This window comes from Equus quagga, chromosome 10, assembly GCF_021613505.1.
Source record: "Equus quagga isolate Etosha38 chromosome 10, UCLA_HA_Equagga_1.0, whole genome shotgun sequence".
In the NCBI taxonomy this organism is placed as follows: Eukaryota; Metazoa; Chordata; class Mammalia; order Perissodactyla; family Equidae; genus Equus; species Equus quagga.
Window position 1 is genome coordinate 42,045,549 of NC_060276.1, and position 22,340 is coordinate 42,067,888.

General features: G+C 41.2%; 1 protein-coding gene across 1 annotated transcript; it reads left to right on the forward strand.

The window, feature by feature from the left end:
- The first annotated feature begins 4,844 nt into the window (after positions 1-4,844).
- TAF7L (TATA-box binding protein associated factor 7 like) lies at positions 4,845-21,527 on the forward strand. Its single transcript, XM_046672851.1, has 13 exons — positions 4,845-5,709; positions 8,225-8,295; positions 9,114-9,192; positions 10,478-10,611; positions 11,257-11,383; positions 11,629-11,684; positions 14,000-14,032; positions 14,889-14,961; positions 15,297-15,410; positions 15,841-16,017; positions 16,216-16,328; positions 17,457-17,516; positions 21,445-21,527. The coding sequence occupies exons 1-13, from the start codon at positions 4,845-4,847 to the stop codon at positions 21,487-21,489; spliced, it is 1,947 nt and encodes a 648-aa protein (XP_046528807.1). The 3' UTR covers positions 21,490-21,527.
- Positions 21,528-22,340: the final 813 nt, after the last annotated feature.

A 22,340-nucleotide genomic window follows, 5' to 3' on the forward strand; every position in this document is an offset into this window, starting at 1 on the left:
ACTTCAACATGATAAAGTCCATATATGAAAACCCCACAGCTATCATCAGACTGAATGGTGAAAGAGTGAAAGTTTCCCCCCTAAGATCAGGAGCAAGACAAGGGTGCCCGCTTTCACCACTACTATTTGACATGGTATTGGAAATTCAAGCCAGAGCAGATAGGTAAGGAACAAAAAAGGCATCCAGATTGGAAAGGAAGGAGTAAACTTATCTCTGTTCACAGATAACATGATCTGATACGTAGAACACCTTAAAGATTCCACAAAAAAAAAAACCCTGTTAGAGCTCATAAACAAACTCAGCAACATTGTAGGATATGAAATCAACACACAAAAATCAGTTGCATTTCTGTATACTAACAATGAATAACACAAAAAGAAATTTAAGAAAATAGTTCCATTTACAATAGCATCAAAAGAATAAAGTATGCATGAATAAGTTTCACCAAGAAGGAAAAAGACTTGTACATTGAAAACTACAAACATTCATGAAAGAAATTAAAGAAGACATAAATCAATAAAAACACATCCCATGTTTATGGATTAGAAGACTTAATATTGTTAAGATGGAAATACTACCCAAAGTGATCTACAGATTCAATGCAATTGCTATCAAAATCCCAATGACAATTTTGCAGAAATAGAAAAATCCATCCTAAACTTCATGCAGAATCACAAAGGACCCCAACTAGCCAAAACAATCTTGAAAAAGAAAAAAAAAAGTTGGAGGACTCACACTTTTTGATTTCAAAACTTACTACAAAGTTACAGTAATCAAAACAGTGTGGTATTAGCATAAGGACAGACATATAGACCAATGCAACAGAAAGCCCAGAAATAAACCCTTGCATACATGGTCAACTGATTTTCCACGAAGGTGCCAAGACCATTCAATAAGGGAAAGGACAATCTCTTCAACAAGAGTTTTTAGGAAAACTGGATAAGGATATACACATGCAAAATAATGAAGCTGGACGCTTACCTTACATCACATACAAAAATTAACTAAAAATGGATCAAAGACCTAAATGTAGGTTCTAAAACTATAAAACTCTTAGAAGAAAACATAGGGGAAATCTTCATGATATTGGTTTTGGTAACGATTTCTTGGATATGATATCAAAGGTACAGACAACAAAAGAAAAAAAATAAATTGGGTGCCATCAAAATTAAAACTTCTGTGCATCAAAGGACACCATCAAGATTATGAAAAAACAACCCACAGAATGGGAGAAAATATTTTCAAAGCATATATCTGATAGTTAGTTTCTAGAATATATAAAGAGTTCCTACAACTCAATGACGGCAAAAAATAAAAACCAACCAGCTCAATTTAAAAAATGGGCAGGGGCCAGCCTGGTTGCCCAGTGGTTAAGTTCGCACATTCTGCTTTGGCAGCCCGGGGTTTGCCAGTTCAGATCCCAGGTGCAGACATGGCGCCGCTTGGCAAGCCATGCTGTGGGTAGGCATCCCACATATAAAGTAGAGGAAGATGGGTGTGGATGTTAGCTCAGGGCCAGTCTTCCTCAGCAAAAAAAGGAGGATTGGTGGCAGATGTTAGCTCAGGGCTAATCTTCCTCAAAAAAGAAAAAGGGCAAAGGCAGCTGGTCCCCTGGTTGAGTGGATGAGTTTGTCTGCTCCACTTCAGTGGCCCAGGGTTTTGCTGGTTCAGATCTTGGGCATGGACCTAGCACCGCTCATCAAGCCATGCTGAGGTGGTGTCCCACATAGTACAGCCAGAAGGACCTACCACTAGAATATACAACTATGTACTGAAGGGTTTTGGGAGAAGAAGAAAAAAAAAAAAGATTGGCAACAGATGTTACCTCAGATGGCAATCTTTAAAAAAAAAAAGTTGGGGGTCAAAGGACCTGAATGATGATTTCTCCAAAGAAGATATACAAATGGTCAACTAAAAGGTGCTCAACATCACTAGCTATTAGGGAAATGCAGATGAAAACCACAGTGATAAGGATGGTTACATGAGTGTTCTGTGCAAGCTGCTTTGACAAGAGTGTTATTTCAAGGAATGGATGTGATTCCTCTTTTGTAATGCTCTAGGGATTTGTTAAAAATACATAAAATGAGGATGTATAGAAGTGCTAAAAAAACACAATGAGATACCACTATCCACCCATTAGGACAGCTATTATTTTTTAAAAATGGAAAATAATGTGTTGGTGAGGATGTGGGGGAAATTGGAACCCTGTGCAACGTCAGTGGGATATAAAAAAGGTGCAGCCACTATGGAAAACAGTTTGGTGGTTCCTCAAAAAGTTAAAAATAGATTTACCATATGATCTAGTAATCCCACTTCTAGGTATGCATCCCAAACAACTGGAAGCAGGGACTCAAACAGATACTTGTACACCAATGTTCACAGCAGCATTATTAACAATAGCCTAAAGGTGGACACATTCCAAATGTCCATTAACAGATAAATGGATAAACAAAATGTGGTGTATGCATACAATAGAATATTATTCAGCCTTTAGAAAGAATGAAGTTCTAGGCCATCCCCAATGGTCTAGTGGTTAAGTTCAGCACACTCCACTTCGGCAGCCCGGGTTCAGTTTTCAGGCATGGAACACCACCACTTGTCTGTCAGTAGCCATGCTGTGGCGATGGCTCATATAAAAAAAAAAAAGGGGGGGAAGATTGGCAACAGATGTTAGCTCACGGCAAATCTTCCTCAGCAAAAAAAAAAAAAAAAAAGTTCTGATACATGCTACAAACTGGGTGATCCTTGAGAACATTATGCTAAGTGGAAGAAGCCAGATACAAAGGACAAATATTGTATGATTCCACTTATATAAGGCACCTAGAATAGGTAAATTCACAAAGAAAGAAAGTAGAATAGAAGTTAGCAGGGGCTAGGAAGAGCGGGGAATGGGGAATAATTGCACATCTAATTGTGTAGGGGAGGTCTGAGGATGTAGACATAGACACATTTAGAGTCAAATGAACCTGGGCTTAAATTAAGTATTGGCTCTGCCATTTACTAGATGTGTGACATGAGTCAAGTTAATTAACCTATTTTTTTTTTTTTAGAAAGATTAGCCCTGAGCTAACATCTGCTGCCAATCCTCCTCTTTTTGCTGAGGAAGACCGGCCCTGAGCTAACATCTGTGCCCATCTTCCTCTACTTTATATGTGGGATGCCTGCCACAGCATGGCTTGCCAAGCGGTGCCATGTCTGAACCTGGGAGCTGAACCAGCGAACCCTGGGCCGCCCGAAGCAGAATATGTGCTCTTAACCGCTGTGCCACCGGGCTGGCCCCTAATTAACCTTTTAAAAATCTCAGTTTACTCATCTGAAAAAAAACCAGGATCATAGTTGCACCAAACTCACAGAGCAATTGTGAGAGTTAAATGAGACAATGCACACAAAGAACTTAGCAAAGAGCTTAGCACCTAGTAAGTGCTCAGTGAATGTGAGCTATTATTAACCTTAGAACAGTTCTTGGCACACAATTCAATAAATTTCTGTTGAAGGAATACATGCAACTGCATGATAAAATTTATTTAAGCCATAGATGGGGGGGGAGGGGAAAGGGGGGGGCGGGTTTTGAGGGGGGTGGGATCCAGAAGAACTTATTAGAAAGACAGCAACATTACAGAACAGAACCCAGAAAAATATTCTGTACATGTTTGACAATATGATGGTATGTCTATGACACATTTGTATCTGTACATGAGTGCTCCTTCTTGCATCAGCTCTCCTCTACCATAATTCGTGCCCTTTGCTTTCTTGCACTTTTCATTCCCTTCTTCCCTAAGGAGCTGGAAGTCTGGCAATAAAGGAAAAATGGCATATGTGTATACCTGTATCTTAAGGGTAATTTTTGCCTCCTTCCATGAAACTCTTACTGTATTTTAAGCATTTAGTAAATATTTCAAATCAAGTCTGGCACATTAGACTCAATTAACATTTGTTGCATGATTAATTTACAAGCGAGCAGTTACTATGCTCCCCTCCTCCACCCATAGGGATGCTCCTTGTGACACGTCTTTTTATTTAAATTGAGGTCATATTGGTTTATAACAAATTTCAGAGCACTACTTTTATTTATCTAATATTTATATCTGATTCTCTTTTAAAAATGTTTTGAAGCAGCTTTCAATGTTACTAACTGCACAACATAAAACTAATTAGGGAATTGGGAGAGAATGTGGTTATTTAAGAAAAGAGAAACATCAACATTTGCCAGTAAGGTTCGCAGTTGTTAAAAGTGGGTCGTAAAACTGGTTCCGAGTTTCCTAGCAGCCATCAGGAGAAAAGTTAATTACATAATTCACATTGTGCGTATGATTCAAAACACACAGTTACTCAGCTATTTCAGTTACTGAAAATAGAATTTTTCGTGTGTTATTATTAAAGAATTATTTTTTGATATAATAAACGCCTTTAAGAATATTCTACAGCAAATGAAAAATGAATTTCATTGGTCTATTTTGTATTACGACCCTTGATGTAGCCGCACGACGGACGTAAGGCCAAAATAAAGATCAGCCGATGTATTCTAAAAGGGACCAAAACGATTTTGTCTAGGTCTGAAGCTCTGGTAACTTAGCTTTACGAAATGAAAAAAATATCATGTATCCAGAAGACATGATTGTACGATAATAATTAGTCTTCCAAAAATACTTATTCCTTAGGGTTAAGTTTAAGCATTACACGGTAGAGACTTCACGACTGTAATCTCTAACAGGTACCTCTAATGCCTCTAATATTATCCCTGTGTCTTTAAGAAGGAGATCATTGACCTCATTTTATGAAAGTTCTGGAATCTTCCAGGTCCCATGACTAAACGGGAAGCCATTTTATGATCTACCAGTAGACTATGGAGCGCCCTGAGGGACAGCTTTCCGCTCCGTCGGAAAATGATTCACCACCAACAGCTTCAACATCAGAAGTCCTGAGGTCCCACGACCCCCAGATTCTTGGGGACCGTGGAGCCAAGGCTGCAGGTGACCTTGGCGCCGAAACTCCTGGCGACCAAGACACCCACACTGCGGCGGACTCCAGCGCCCCAGCAGATGCCGATGGCGGCGCCCAGGCGGCCGCTGCTCTGGACACCCTGCTGGAGGGGAAAGGTAGGCGGCTGCAAGTGTCCGTCCGCAAGTTTAGCATCTCCTTTGGGAGAAGCGAACCGCTGCGAGTTTGTCTGTGCTGCGAGCCCGCTCGGGGAGAGAGAAGTGCCGTGACTTGTGTTTCTGTCCAAAGGATGGAAAACAGTGATTCTGTGGAGGCGAAGGGAGCCACTGATGATGTTAGAGGCCTTTGGGCGCCGTTAGTGCGTTTTTGCGGCGGTGTATTTGTCACCAAGCGAGGTCGCCTCGCCACGGGACAAATTGGCCCAACCTCGCGCGTTCGAGGAGCGGTAACGCTGTGCCCTGGTGTCCCTCGTGTGGCCGACCAGAAGGTCGCCCGCCCCTATGTAGAGGGAGTTCATTTGGAAGCCTTGATTGGCGAGGGCCCCGGGCGGTGGCGCCCCGCCGCCCTCCGCACCTCCGCGCCTCCCCAGTCTCCTGGCCGGCCGTGCACGAGGCTGGCCGGCCGCCGCCTCGTGGCCGCTGGCCGGCCGCAGAGGCGTGGCGAGGCGACGCGGGAGAGGCGGCGCGCGCCTGCTACCTGTCGCCGCGCTGTCCGCTCGCCGCCGCCCGGGAGCCCGCTCGAGCCCCCGCCGGAACCCCCCGGGCAGAGAGGCAAGTCCCGGCGCGGGCCGCACGGGTCCGGAGGGGCGGGGGGCAGGGCGGTCAGAAGGTTCCCCGGGGCGCGGGGACGGGGGACGGTCAGCGTCGGGCAGTCGCCGCGCTCCCCTCCGCAGCCCGCCCGGACCACGAGGAACGAAGGCTGGGGCCCTTGGCTCTGCAGGAGGGTTTCCAGGGAAATGGGATCAAAGCCTAGGCGCTGGACGCTTCCCCTGGAAACTTAGTGCTCCGCGGTTAAGGATGGAGTGGTCACTGCCTCCCAGCAGCAGCCAATGGCTGTGACGTTGAGAAAATGCCAGTTCGGGTGACTGCTGCCTGGAGCATGCAGTCAGGCGCCCTCCAGCCGGCTGTAACTCTAATTCAGGTTCTGATTCCCTTGGAGCGAAATGGAGCTGAGGATGGACGGTGGAGAGCGGCTGGTCCTGTTAATTTAATTGGGTACCAAAGAGTGCTTGCTGGAAAAAAAAAATGGAAGCCTTTTTAGAAAAATAAATACGGTACAACCAGTTAATTGGGTAAATGCAAGTAACAAATTTTAAAAAAATAATGAAATCTCATTTCAACTAGGGTTGTCCACCTTCTCTGAAATAGTTTCAATTCTTTAATTCTTTCATAAGAGAGGAGTTGCCAGAACGGCGTTGAAATGAACAAAATGCCCTAGTCTTAGCTCTGCAGAGAAATCTAAAAGTTACTACTGATCTGATAAAATCATGCTTCGCTGCTAGTTCTTCAAGTAATCTGTATTTCTGCTCCCAACCTTAAGTGTTTGTTATTCTTTGCTGTTAGGCAATGTGCCCTGTCCCAAGATTTTTTATCTACTTTTTTTTTAGTTAACTTTTTTCCTTACGTTTACATTTAGTTTTTGCGCGCGTGTGTGTGTGTGTGTGTGTGTATGAAGCAGGAAGAGAAGAAATGACTACCACGGATAATCAATGTCTCTTTTTCTCTCTCTCCCTCCTGCTGGGTGTCTGATTTTCCATTGCTGACCTCTCTTGTGCTTTCTGGTAGTTTCTGAAATGGTACTAAAGGAGTGAAATAATAATTGGTGAATGATTTTGTCGTCGTAGGGTCTCAGATTCACTTGTATGTGCTTAAAAACAAGGTTCCAGTGCTTTTCAGTGAGATTCAAATTCAAAACTAAGAGCCCAGTTAATGGTTTACAGGGTATTAGTAGCTCTACATTAACTGGAGTTTTAAATCTAATTTAAGGTGAAGATTTTATAATTTGGTGTAAAGCATAGTCCTTAGAACATAAGAAAACTTTGTCAGGTTTCGTATATGTATATTGCTTTCTTTCCACCTTTGAGAAAAAATTTCCTCAGAGGAAGTCTGGGCCCTAAAACCCGAAATGCAAGCCACTACAGATACATTCCAAATAGATGGAAAATGAGATTAAAAATAAAGATTAATTTGGAGATTATTCGCTTTACAGGAGATGTATTTTTTTATATAAAGGGATCCATCTTAGGATTCCTTTCAACAGTTTTTAGAGCTATTTCAAATAAGTGGTGGTTGTGAGGATTAAAAGAAATAATAGACATAACACACTTTTAGTGCTTGGCGCATAGAATTCATGCAGTTAGTGTTCGTGATGAATACATCAAATTGGGTTTCGCCTTGTATCACCCCTTCAGGGATGCATCTATTCCATGAAGTTAAATGTACTCACACAGAGAGCCCGGCCCTAAGAACTGGACTCCTTACTTTTCCCCGAGGTAGCTCAGAGTTGTTGATGCTGACTCTAGAGTCATGAAAAGCTGCCTGCTCTCCCATGGTTTAAGTCCTACCAATCCATTAAGGATTGTTGAATGAAATATTGAAAATTAAGCTCTTGCTTCCTTTGCATCATCAGAACATTTCTGCCAGTGGTTCTGGTTGACTGCAGCCTTGGGTGGGCCCTCTTCGCGGCAGAGGTGTGTGGTTTGCTTTGGTAGCCACTGCTGTGTTGATGAATTGTGGTCCTTTACCTGAGTCTAAGAATATCATTAAGAAGACTCAACCATATTTCATAACAATTCCTTTTTTTTTTTTTAAAGATTTTATTTTTGCTTTTTCTCCCCAAAAGCCCCCCGGTACACAGCTGTATATTTTTAGTTGTGGGTCCTTCTAGGTGTGGCATGTGGGACGCCACCTCAGCATGGCCTGATGAGTGGTGCCATGTCAGCGCCCAGGACCCGAACCGGCGAAACCCTGGGCCACCGACGTGGCGTGCATGAACTTAACCACTCAGTCACGGGGCCAGCCCCAACAATTCTTCATTTGTCATCATGCAATTCCAATTAACTTTGGAAAATCTGGACATATTGAAGGGGAGATGAGGTGACTTTTAGAAATAATCAAGTTATGGCAAATAAGGTATTTCAGACCCGTACACACATCGTTCCGGTGAGAGTTATAGGCAAGATCTTGTACAATTTAAGCAGTACTACCTGAAGTGGTCAGCAGAGGGAGCAAGAGGAGTTTTTGGTGACTTACTGTTGGTTTTGTTTTTGCTTTCATGAACTTAAAGAAGAGATGAGTAGAAGCCAGGATGAACCTCCTCATGAACTTGAGAACCAGTTTATATTGCGTCTGCCTCCGGTAAGAAACCTTTGCATCTCAGACCAAATATCTTCAGCACATCCGTATTAGTTCTGCTTGGATTCTGTAGCATTTCTGTTTAAGGTAGGCTATAAAAACTGAGAACATTTGTTTCCCAGGAATCGTTTTCTAGTAAGCAGTCCTGTCCTAGTGTGTACTCTTTCAGTGGCATTTCTTTGTGCTGTATATGCCACCTATCATGTGAGTTGATTTCCCGGCAGACAGCTGTGGCAGTGATGGATTCAGTCACTTATCACAGACACTAGCAGCCTGTTCCCTGGAGAGCCAAGATAAGACTCTCCTAAAATCCTTTCTGTCACCGCAAAAGGGGCGGTGAGAGGGATCAGCACTGTCTCCTCAAATTCACCACCAAGCAAGGCTGCGGAAGCTCGTCTCAGCATCGTATGAGGGTCTCTTCCCCGTCGATACCTGTATTCAAGTGTCATTTAGTCTAAGAAAGCTAGATTAAGGATGGGCTTCAGAAGGGTGTTTCTCCAGTTAGGGTTAGTCAATATACCCAGTAAACTGCAGCCAAGCCTTTCCTTAGCAACTGCAGCTAAGGGGCAGCAGTGAGAGGCAGGAATGGAGAGGTAGGAGAAAGCATTATCTATAGCTACTAAAAGAGGACAGTGAGCTTAGAGACAGCCTCATCCTAACTTGACTTACACAGTGCACGGTATCTCAGGCATATGGCGTCACTTCTAACCTTTGGGAGGTTTAAGGTCTCATCTAAGGGGGGACTGTCTCTGACATATCTGTTGCATTAGCTGCCAAGTAGACAATTCATCCTTTTGATTTTTCAATTTACCTCCTTTAAGGAACATGCTTCTACTGTCAGGAAGCTACTACGTTCCAGAAGTGTCTCCATGAAGGATAAACTGAAAATTGACATATCTCGTAAGTAGTTAATATCCATTCACCGGACGTTGAACAGTAATTTATTAAGGGATTGCTGTGTGCCAGGCGCCATACTAGATACTAAGGATGTGACAAAGAACAGAATATGGTCTCTAAGAGAGACTTAAGTCACTTCCATCTCTTCTTTTTGGAGGAAAGGAAGTAGAGATTATGCAACTTGAGGTAATTATCATAGTGTGTATAAGGAAGAACTTGGGGCTCAACTGTGCGATTCGCATACTGCCGACTGTCTCCTGCATGCCAGCTTTGTGATTTCTGACTGTCCAGGAAATGCCGAATGTACTGCTCTTTGTCTACAAACGTGACATATCTTTCTCTTTTAAATAATATGTATTAGGTTTTTGAAATACAGAGAAATATATAAAGAAGAAAATTAAAAATGACCCATAATTCCACTGTTCAGGTCGCCCTTGTAGACATTTACAAAAAAGGTAATGAAGTTCATGGTTAGAAAATTCAAACAAGACAGAAAAGTTCACAAGGAGACGTGCAGCTCTCCCTCACAGTGCCCCAACCTCAATGCCAAAGATAAGTAGTAATAACCATTTCTCCTCATCTTTCCTTACGGACAAAATTTTTATGCATAATACCAACATTTAAATAATCTTTCTATATTTTAATTTACACAAAAAGGATCATGTCAAACATGGTTCTGCGTCTTTCTCTTTTCACTTCATATTAGAAGATTACACTTGAATCCTCTTGTGTCAAAAGATATTCATATTTGAGACATCTGGGCAAGATTCAGAGTTGTCAGTATATGAATATATGTATATATTCAGTATATGTCTATTGTGTATAATTTTATCTTTGTGAAGCTAACCAGAGATTGTAACTTGAGGCTTATTAGCACCATTCTTGGATCAACCCTTCCCTCACCCAGCCTTTTGAAAACACGCGTGTACAGTGACACAATTGAATGCTTCTAATGGTGTCAAAATGAATGGATTTGAATGAATGGAATTTGCCTTTCAGGATGAGAAGGAAACATTTACTACTGCATCCACGTTTAGTTCACAGCCATCACCAAGAAATTTAGCTACTTTTGATCGAGTGGCATAAACTGGGAAAAAAGAGCCCCATGTACTGTGCCGCCTTTTCTCTGGGAAGTTACTAATTGCGTACACAGTTCTAGCATTATGAAGAAGAGTAGGTTTCACTGAAAGACTAGTCCATCCCACATAAGTCTTCGTTATTCAAACCCTAGGAGGCTTAAGAGTACATTGGGAAGATGTCAACTTTCATCTTTCCTGCTTCTCTTCAGCTGATGGACGTCATGCAGTCGTGGAGGTGGAAGCTGTCTCACTAACTGCTAAGCTGGTTGATTTGCCTTGCGTTATTGGAAGCCTGAAAACTCACGATAAAAACACCTTTTATAAAACAGCAGATATTTCCCAGGTATGGATGAGTTTTCTTAATCTAGTAGCTTTTGCATCCTTCAAGAAATCCCTCTCTCCCTTCTTTTATCTTTCTTTCAGCGCTCCTTTCCACTTGGTGAATGGCTGCCTGTCGTTTCTGATTTCCAGCTCAATTGTGCAGGAATACAATATCACGTTCTGGTTTAGCATTTGATTGATAATTTTCCGTTACTTTATTTTATCCAAATAGCTTTTAGAGCCCCCTCTTTGCCGTTTATAGTGACTTTCATTATTTGAAAAATATGAACATCTGGGATCTTCTTCTGAACTTTCTGCTAACGCAGCACGCTGTTAACTCTGGAGGTTCACCTTGGTTCTTATTCGTCATCTCTACTGTTGATTTCTTGTTTCCTTTCTAAGTCAAAATTCTAAGATATATCTGTTTTCAACATATTCCCTCTGCAGCGGTAAGCACTCGAGCTAAAAACACTCAGAGTCCATATACAGTGTTGCCGAGACAGAGAGAGAATGAATATGAATGTGTGTAATACTTGATTTTCTGGAAATGCCAAGTAACATGCTCCTTGCTTCTATGCTCCAGGATTTCTGGTGGTAAGAATGCTCATGATTCATTCCTAACTCAAGATTTATGGTCATAGTCAACTTCTTTGTCTGTTAAATGTAGATGCTTGTGTGCACTGCTGATGGTGATTCCCACTCTTCTCCGGAAGAACCAGCTACCTCTACTGATCTTAAAGTAATCGGGAAAGATGAAAGAGAGGGAGAGAAAAAATATGTCTGGAAGCATGGCAGTAAGTCACCAGCCCCTTGCTCATTCCAGCAGACTGCATTTTTCTGCTGAATCCTAATTACTAGTGAGCCAGGGACCTGTTACCACACTTAGGTGTTTGGTTCATTAAGCATCCAGACACTCTTAAAAGAATGAGTCATGTCATGAGCCAGTGACTTATAAGATGACCTTTCTCTTTATCAAATTCAGATAGATATGTGCTACCGTCAGTCATATACGTGTTTCACCATGTTGAATTTATTTTAGTTACTCCACCACTTAAGAATGTCCGAAAGAAAAGATTCCGCAAAACAAAACAAAAGGTTAGTTGCATGCTGTTTCTGTGTCTACTGGGTGGATTGGAAGAGGATTATGGTGGGGGAGACAGTCAGTTGAGGATTAATTTGTTCATTTATATGTTCAATAAGCATTCATTGCAAGCTAAATGTCAGGCACTGTGTGCTAGCCACTGGGAATATACAGTGAACTAAACCAGACTTGATCCTTGAGGTTAGAGGCTGGTCGGTAAGGGTATCTGGATGTGTCATGAATTTGAAACTTCTGCTAATGCTTTTGGTTTTCAATTGCAAGATCTAGTTTTAAAGTGAACCCATTCAGAACCTGAGAATTGGGAATTGTAGTTATATTCCTCACCTTACCTCAGACTTGTAGAACCTTGGGCAAGCTACAGGAGTACTGTGGCTTGGCTTCTTTTTTAAATTACACTTTTTATTTTGAAATAATTGTAGATTCCCATGTAGTTGTAAGAAATAAAAGAGAGACACCGTGTACCCTTTATCCACTTTTCCCCATTGTAACTTTTTGCAAAACTATAGAACAATATCACAAACAGGAAATTGACATTATTACAATTCACCAATCTTACTCAGATTTTTCCAGTTTTCCTTGTACTCCTGTGTGTGCGTGCCTCTGTTCAGTTCTCTACATTTTTATTCCTCTGTATGTTCCTCTGCACAGCCAAGATTCTAAACAGTTCAAACTTGTCACCATAAGGATCCCTCATTTTGACCGTTTATAGCCACACCACCTCCTTCCCACCCCACACCCCCAGTCTCTAACCCCTGGCAGTCAGTAATATGTTCTCCATCTCCGTAATTTTGTCATCTCAACAATGTCATATAAATGGAATCATGCAATGTCTGACATTTGCGACTGGCTTTTTTTTCATTCAACCAGCATAATTCCCTTAAAAGCCACGCAAGTTTTTGCACGTATGAATAGTTCTTTCTTTTTTTATTGCTGAGTAATATTCCATGGTATGAATGGACCACAGTTTAACTGTTCACCCATTGAAGGACATCTGGGTTATTTCCAGTTTTTGACTATTATAAATAAAGCTGCAAGCAGGTTTTTGTGTGAACGTGTTTTCGTTTCTCTCGGATGAATGCCCAGGAGTGCAGTTGCTGGGTCGTGTGGTGTTGCCTGTTTAGTTTTATAAGAAACTACCATACTGTTTTCCAGAGTGGCTGTACCATTTGACTTTCCCACCCGCAATGGATGTGTGATCCAGTTTCTCTGCATCCTCACCAGCGTTGGGTGTTGTCGCTATTTTTTGTTTGAGTCATTCTGATAGCTGTGTAGTTATCTCCTTGTGGTATTAATTTGCATCTCCCTAAGGACTAACGATGTCAAACATCTCCTGTTCTTATTTGCGATCTGTATGTTCACTTCAGTGAAATGTTTGTTCAGGACTTTTGCCCATTTTCTAAATGGATTTTTTTTAATACTTGAATTTTGATAGTTCTTTGTCTATTCTAAATACTAGTCTTTTGTCAAATATCTGGTTTGCAAATATTTTCTCCCAGTGTGTAGCTTGTCTTTTCATATTCTTCACAGGATCTTTCAAAGAGCAAAAATTTCTTGTTTGATGAGGTCCAATTTCTTGATTTTTCCTTTTAAGGATCTTGCTTTTTGTGTCAAGTCTAAGAAGTCTTTGCCCAGCCCAGATTCTGAAGATTTTCTCCTATTTCTTCTTTCTAAAAGTTTTATATTTTACATTTAAGCCTGCAGTCCATTTTTGAATTAATTTTTGTAAAAGATGTGAAGTTTCCTTTTTTTTTTGCCTTTGCATGTCCAGTACTCCAGCAGCATTTGTAAAAAAGGCTATCCTTCTTCCATTGTATTACTTTTGCACCTTTGTCAAAAATCAGTTGGGCATATTCGTGTGAGTCTTTTTCTGGGTTCTCTGTTCTTTTCCATCAGTCTATGTGTTGATCCCTCCACCAGTATCGCAGCGTAGCTATATAATATGTCTTGAAATCAGAAAGACTGTTGTCAATTTATTTTCCTTTGTCAAGATTGTTTTAACCGATTTACAGCTTGTACCTTTCCATATAAGTTTTAGAATAGTTTGTCTATATCTATAGAAAATGTTGTTGGAATTTTGATGGGAATGGCATTAAACTTCTAGATCAGTTTGGGGAGAATTGACAGCTTTATTGTGTTGAGTCTTTCAGTCTCTGGACACGAATGCCCTGGCTTTTATACTGTCAGTCAGCAATATTCGTGAGTGCCTACTAAATGTAAAACTAAGTTAATAATACTTTTAGAACTCTAGCTTTAGTGAAGTAGAACAATCGTAATGTAACTTCATTGTTTATTGTATTTTATTTCATAGCTCACGGATGTTGAAGAAATCAACCTTACTGAGGTAGAGTAATCATAATATAACTTTACCGTTTACCCTTAGTGTGTTTTATTTCATAGCTCATTAATTTCAGAGAAATCATAAAGGTTACTTCCAAGCCTACCTTCTCACCTCTAACCCTCACTCCCATAGGCATACACTGAATTTGATTCACTGAAAAATGAATTCCTTCTTTACTGTTTGATAACTCCTAGAGGAAAAGATACAGTTTGGCCAATGACCCTGTGTATTCTAATCTGCTTTTTTGTCTGATAGTTATTTAAAAAGCCATTTCTTGCAAGCTGGAGTTCACTTTTACCAGCAGTTGTTTGCAATTGCTTATTCCCCCTCAAAGTTCTAATTTCTATTTGTGGCATGACGAATTGGTTGCTGTGGAGATGATTGTCTAAAACTGGATTTAAGGGAGAACATGTAACTAAGACCCAGTTTTTAAAGGAAAATCCTTAATAATAAAGATGTGGGGAAGTGACGTCCGGGCATTTGGACTTTTAAACCAAATTGTTTCTAAGTAACAAATAAGGAATTATAATTCTTTGCCACTGTGGGTCAGGGCGAATAATTAATAACTGAGACCTAAAGGTTGTGCCTCTGAGAGAGGTCTTTAACCTAGAGTTGCAAATTGAAAAGATTAAATGTCTCAAGTAATTTGGGAAAAAAAATAAGCTTACTGTACAAAAATCTAGACCCAGGTCAAAAATTCCTCCATAAACAGTATTACTTACAGTAGAAATTTGGTTGGATGGATATTAAAGAGGCCTAATTATTTGAATTCATTTGTATGCAGGATAAAGACATTACTGCAAAACCCGGGGAGTTAAATGATGTTACTGGTGGTCCCTTCTCTCCCGCTCCGGTGCAGTACATTGAGTCTCCTGATGTGGAAAAGGAAGTGAAAAAACTGCTGTGTTCTGATGCCGAAGCCGTCAGTGCCCGTATCCTTTTATACTAAGTGTTTTCTGTGTCATCCCTCCCACCCCATATGCACTTCCTGGCAAGTCCTCGCTTCTGGTATTTGTGTGCCAATTTTGATGTGCAGAACTTCAGATTTTTGGAAATGTTACTTTCTAGCTAGGAACAGTAAATTCAGGGACTAGAAATTTATTTACTTGTGTAATTCAATATAAGGCACTTCTCCATACTAGGAATCCGGATCCAAATGGCCTGAAGTGGGCTAAATTAAATAGTGCTTTCAGCCAGAGACCCTCTTGCCTTTCAACTGTGCCTTCTCCTTTCTTTCTGCTTTTTCCTTGACTGCCCCTGTTTTCAGGATGGGAAGTCATTGGTGAAGATGGAACCAAGGAAATAGATAGTCAAGGCTTCATCCCTGTCTTTGAGACATCCCCAGGAATAAGTGGCTATAAGCAGGGTGGTGTCTCATCAGGTAACTTAATAAAGGCCAAGCAGCAGCTTCAGAAAGGGCAGGTGTTGGCTGTGTGTCAGACCATTCTCCCTAGACTCCCTGGCCAATCACAGGAAAGGGATTCCTTTGCCCTTCTTTTCTCTTAGTGGTCCCTCAGTGCTTTAGGGGTTTCAGATTGGTGTTCTAATCTCTCCTCCATCTCTGGTATTATAGATTTCCATGGGCCCTTAGATTCTCTAAATGTCTTGATCATTGAATACATGAATGAACATTAGTGTTTCGCATTTCCTGTACTTGTTTTGTGAAGGGGATAATCTTCCTGTGAGAAAATTGTTTATAAAATTCATTGGTTACCCAGTGAATTTGAGGGGGAGGGAGTATAATTGCAGCTAGAGTGAGTCATTGGAAAAGCTTCAGATAGTTCTAACTTCCTCTTGCTTAAAACCAATAGAATGTGATACACTTCGGGAGATGTTCGGTGATTCCAGCAGTGACAGTGATGATGAAGAGGAGGATGATAAGGATGAAGATGAGGAAGATGATTATGAAGAGGCTCTGGAAAGGGAGCTACAGGCCAAGTTAATTGAATCTGACCAGTATGAGGCCAAGGAAGGAGCCAGTTCAATAAGTAAGTTAGAGGAAAAACCAAAGGGTTGGGACAGAGTGAGTGGCAGTGCTCAAGACTGACTCTAAACACGTGTGAGATGCAAGGCGAAGTTTGAGAAACTGTTGTTCAGATGTGTAATGGAGTTTTAGTTGATTTGGATCTCAGTCAACTAGTTGAGGCTGTGTTTAGATACATAAAGTTTCTGTCTGTCTCTATTAGCCGTGGAAATTCAGAAGGAGATTTACTACATGGAGAAAAAGCTCCGAGAGATTCAGTACAGAGCGGAAAGACAGAAGAATCTCATCATGAAATTGGAAAACCTGATGCTCAAGGTAAATTCTTGTTAGCTGGTATAATCCCATTTTTGTGTTTCCGTTCCTGTCGTCTCTGCAGCATTCTTGTTCATTCATGAACCTAAACAACCTCTTAGAAACCCTGAATAAAAGATAACCCTATTTCTTTTTATCTGGCTAATTTTGATCATCTCATGATAAGCATTTTTGTGAAGGGACCAGGAGACTTGAGGTAATCACCAATATTGAGCATTTACTTATGTGAAAGGTGCATAAAGAGCTGAGCATTTTACATGTATCGTCTCATTCCATCCTCGCATCTCTGAAATAGAGGTACTGTCGTCATTCCCATTTTATAGATAAGGAATTGAAATTCAGAGAGGTTAAGTAACTTGCCAAGGACCACAGGAAGTGGTAGGGCATAGATTGAACCTTGTTGCGTGTACCAAAATGTATTCATTGCAGTGAAAGAGAATTAACTAAAGTCATTTTAAATTTTATGATGGATGGTTGAACAAGAATAAGTAGCTTTATTTTTATTAATACACATTTCATTAATACACATTTCAACAAAAGGAAAATACATGTTATGATATATTTGGTTCCCTTTTTCTAGTGAGGGAAATTCTGAAGCATCTGGAGAATTCCTTGCCGGATATAATTTTCTGTAGAGCTGTAGTCATCAAGAAGGAGCAACTTGACACAGAACTATACCTATTCAAAGTGTCGTCCTTAGAGTAACCAAGTGAGATGAGATGTGGATACACTTTGAAAGATACATACATATGATTGTTGCTTGCAGTACTAGGTGGGAATAGTAATATTCTGCCCTAATGCAGGCAAATGAAGGTGTCAACACCAAATTCTAAGCCAGTTTATTTAATTGTTCAACACAGTCAAAGGGTTTGTGCTAAACTAGAGAAAGGTAACACGAAGGCATTTCAACTGTTTATTTTAGGGCAATAAAAAAATGCTGTGTAGGGTGTATAAAATCAAATCGAATGGCCCTCTAGTTAGGTGGTGCAGTTTTTATACTCTAAATCCTTTAAAAAGAGTGCTCTTGTTACAACTGACAGTTTTCTTACTTATCAAATTATTTGCCAAACTCTGTCTCTCTTGTCTTCCTTTGAGACTCAGCATTCATCATTTATACAATTTGTTTTCCAGAGTCATTTACAGTCTGCACTGGAGCGGCTTAAGATAGAGGAAAAACAAAAAAGTGAGCAGGTGAGAAGTGTGTTTTCAAATCAACAGAAAACATTTGCTGCAGGGAATTCCGCCCACCCTACTGTCAGTCTCCTTTCTGGCTGTTTCTTTCACGGGAATAATAGTGACCAAATCTTCTGAATGAGGGTAGCAGATTGAAACAAGGTCTTTGTGAAAATTCACTCAGATACCGAATGCCTGTTAAGTAAAAAGCACCGGATGTAATAGCGTGTTGTTGAATAAGACAGACATAATAACTGTCCTCGTGGGGCGAACAGTCTAGTAGGGAAGAGTGACAGGAAACAAATGACCATACAAATAGAAAGGTGCATATCATGAAGAAGTGCTGTGAAGGAAAAAAAGTCAGTGGCGCTATTTGAATAAAGAGAGTCCTGAATTAAATTGAGGGGATCGTAATGGCCCTCTCTGAGGAAGTGGTAATTAAGCTGAGACCTGAAGTATCCTTGACTTCAGGCCAAGAGTGGGTGAAGAGCCTCCTGGGTGGAGCATATGCCAAGGCCCACTTGGGAAAGCACTTGCCGTCTTTGAGGACCTCTGCGGTCCTCTGAGGAAGAGAATGACTTAACATAAGGTTGGAGAAGTAGGCGGAAGCTGTATTGTGTGGTCCCTTGCAGGCCATGAGAAGGAGGGTGGGTTTTAGTCTTCAGTGCAATGGGAAGCCCTTGAAGACTTAAGCAGGAGAGTCACATTTATTAAACTTTTTCAAGATCACCTTGATTATTATCTGGAGAATGGATTAGAGGAGGGCAGGACTACAAGCAGGGGGGCTGTCAGGTAGTCTAATAAGAGATGATGGTCACTTGGGCTAAGGTGGCGGCAATGGATATGGAAAGAATATGTATATTTTTAACTGCAATAAAAGTGTTTAATAACAGCTTTATTGAGGTATAATTAACATACCGTAAAATTCACCCATTTAAATTGTACAATTCAGTGGCTTTTAGTATATTCACAGAATTGTGCAACCATCATCACAATCAATTTTAGAACATTTGCATCACCCCCCAAAAAACCTGTACCCATTAGCAGTCACTCCCCATTTCTTCTGAATTCCTCTCACCCCCTCAGCCCTAGGCACCCACTCATCTACTTTCTACCAGCCTACTTTGCTTTCTCTGGTGATTTCATATAAAAGGAAACGTGGATGGTCTTTTGTGTCTGGCTTCTTTCGCTTAGCAAACGTTTGCAAGATTAATCCATATTGTGGCATGTATCAGTACTTTATTCCACTTTATGGCTGAATAATACTTCATTGTGTGGATATCCCATATTTTGCTTATCCATTCATTGTAGGATATTTGGATTGTTTCCACTTTTTGGCTATAATGAATTATGCTGCTGCGAACATTCATATACGAGAGAATGTGTTTTAAAGGTAGAATTGATGGGACTTGGGTGAGTCACTGGGTGTTGAAGAAGGAAGCGTTAAGGAAGTATGCCAGATTTCTAACTTGAATGACTGTATTGATAGCCACAAGAGAGTGAGCAGAGTGAAAAGAGAAGAGGGCAGTGTAGGATAAGTGAGGGTCAAGTAGCTGTGTAGAAAATGTCTGCTGACTCCAGCCCTGTACTGTTGAGAGCAACAATTTAAAAGAGACTGGAGGTCATGTTATGAGGATGGGGTTAGCATGGGGCTCTTAAGGTAGAGATGCCATCCCCTGTCTCCAGCCCCATCCCAACAAGGTCTGGGGATTTCTTATGTTCTGTACCTTCCTTCCCCTCAGCAAATCAGTTATCCAAGTACCGCTTATAGACAATCATGGGAACAGCTAATACCAAGATTACTTTAGCACCCACTAAACATCTTTGTTTTCATCCATGGAAGTAGTTAGTATTTTTTGTTGTTAGTGCTGTCCAGTTGATTGCGACTCCTAGTGATCCTGTGTGTAGCAGAGCAGAACCCTGCCTGGTCTTTTTGCGCCATCCTCTCACCTTCTAGCACCGTATCAGACAATGATCTACTGCTATTCATAGAGTTTTCATAGCCAGTTTTTCGGGAAGCGGGTTGCTGGGTCCTTCTTCCTAGTCTTTCTTAGTCTGGAAGCTCTGCTGAAACCTGTCCACCATGAGTGACCCTTCTGGTATTTGAAATACTGTTGACATAGCTTTCAGCATCACAGCAACACGCACCTGCCACAGTATGACAACCAACAGCTGGGTGGTGTGGTTCCCCGACCAGAAACCAAACCTGGCACCATGGGAGTGAGAGTGCCAAATCTTAACCACTAGACCACCAGGGCTGGCTAGTTAGTATTGGGGAGTGCTATTTTCAACATAGAAATATATGTGTAAAGTTTACTCACTTAGAGCCCTTTATATTAGCGCCTTTATTCAGTGTAGATTTCTTGAGTGCCTACTTTAAGCTAGGTTCTGCAGGGAACAATAAATGCTTGCAACACAGTCTGCCTCCAGTTGGAGAGAGATCCATGAGAGGGATAGGAAATTAAGGGAATGAGAGCTCACTTTTGTCCATGGAGATTAGGGAAGACTTCATGGAGAGATGGTGTTTGACTGGGCCTTAAAAGGTGGATAGGGTTTTAATAAGGCGATAGGGAAAGGAGGGCATTCTGTATAGAAAGTAGCATGCACAATGGCGCAGAAGTGGTGATGCCAGGGTAAAGAGTTTAGATTTTTGGTGTAGGTCATAATGGGCCATCAAAGCTTTTTCCCTGGGCAGTAACTCGGGAACATTTCTTTGCCAGCAGCAAATAGGAGAAATTGGAGTGGGAGAGACTAGAGGAAGATGCAAGTGATAGAAGGAATCAGAGCTTAACTACTGATTGGATTTACAGGGCAAAAAAAGGGAACAAAGAGGAGTCCAAAGCCTGGTTCACTGGAAAATGGTGTGCCACTAACAGAAATGAAGACGACAGGAAGAGGATTACTGGGGGTGGAGGATGGAGAAGATGATGTGTTGAGTGGGAAGCATGTTGAGTTGGAAGCGCTTTTGAAAATGGAAGACTGGAGAGTGGCTCACGCTTAGAAGTGATCATTGAAGCTGTGGGGCTAGATGAGTTAGCCAGGTTGACTGTTTAGCAAGAAGTCTGAACCTAGGGAAAAATTTCCCTTTAGTGGGTGGTGGGAAGAAAAAGAGCCCACATAGGAGAAAGAACTGAGACAGTCAGTGGTTGTCATCATGGTCAGCATCTGAGTGAAAAGAGCCTTTAAATTACCGTAGTTGGCAATGAGAGCAATTCAGTAGGTGACGGCAGCGTAGAATCATTTTCTAATGCTCCATTCTTTTCATTTCACAGAAGGAAAATCCAAACTGGTATGGAGTGACCATATTTGAATAATAGTCAAAAACAATCTTTTCCCAGAAACAGTATACCTCTCTGAATGTTATTGGTCACTTTGTCATTTCAAGTAAAAAAAAAAATCCTACACCACAAAAGGTTCAGGGCTTCTGACTTAGAAAGCATCAGGATAAGTCGAACATCATCAGGCTCCTAATTGGTCAGGACTCTGACCTGGTTTCCGGGTGTCTCAACATGGCAAGAAGCAGCAACTAAGATGCAGTTTAAGATCCAGTGTGCAGAGGCTATCCCGATGGCTTTATCTTCTAACTCTTACAATATGGCTACAGTGATCCCATTTCCTTTGTCCCTACAGTGAGCTGTGACTTCTGCCCACTCTTCCCCAGAGGTACAGTTTCTTAACAGCAAGCATATTCCATTTTTTAAGCATATTCAATTTTAAAGGCTTCCTTTTATAAGTTTGGCATAATAAAGGACAGCATCCTGGCTGCAGCCTCGTGGGTGCGCTCTTGACTGCAGCCCTGTTCTTTGGAACATTGCAAGACTAAGAGAATCTAGTAAATGCAAAATTACAGTAGTTCTTTTTCATTCATGTAAGTAAATTCTGGATCAAGTAATGGGACTTAAGATTTCAGATGGATTTTTCATGTTGTTGCTGCCTCTCTCTATAGCTTATTTCCCTGCGGGAGCAATTGAAATATCTTCTGGAGAAGTGAGGAGACCCTTCAGCCTGGGGCAGAAACCTTGGATTCACCATCCAGACTGAAGACTGGATGAAACTGCGCACGTTTCTGTTCCCTTTATTGCCTCACGTTGGATCATTTGTATCTGTTTCTCTGAACCTTTTCTTGCTAGTTATATTTGAAGTTTGTGCTCCTGTAGAAAGCGACAGATATAAAACAGTAGTAGGCCTAAAGATCCAACTTAACTATGAGATTTTGCTTCTCTTCGTTAATTTGAGAATTACTTACATTGTTTCTGGTCTATGGTGTCATCAGATGATTCAGCCATGTTTGCCAAAGGCAGACAGTCTAGCCTAAAGGCCGTACAGCTGTTTTGCATATGTTTTAGCTTTTCTTTCTTCTGTTTTAAATATTTCTTAAAACATAGAACAAATCAACTCACTTGTACCAAGGGCCAGGCCCTGCCACAGTGAATTTAAGTGCCTACCTCACAGCAGGCAATACTAAGCTGTGTCCTCTGCTCAGGTCATGGGGCCGCTTTCCTGCTCAGGGATGATTTCTTGCTGCTGCCATCTTTGCTCTGTTATGTCTTTAGGACTGTGTCTGGTTGTTACTTGTCTGCTAAGGGAATAGTCAGATGAGCAGAGATGAAATTCCGAGCTGCTACCTTTATTCTGAGCCTCTTCATCCTAGCCCCTCTCAGAGAAGGTTAGGAAAAACCAGATGCCTGCGATGCCTGTGAAGACTTCACCTTGAAGACCCTGGGTGGGTTTGTTTTTTCCAGCTGTATTTTTAAGGTTTTATAGTCTGTATTCTTTAAGCAATAAATAAATTTTTCATTTTAAATGGATTACTGTCACCTTATTAAAGCGCTCCCATGATGC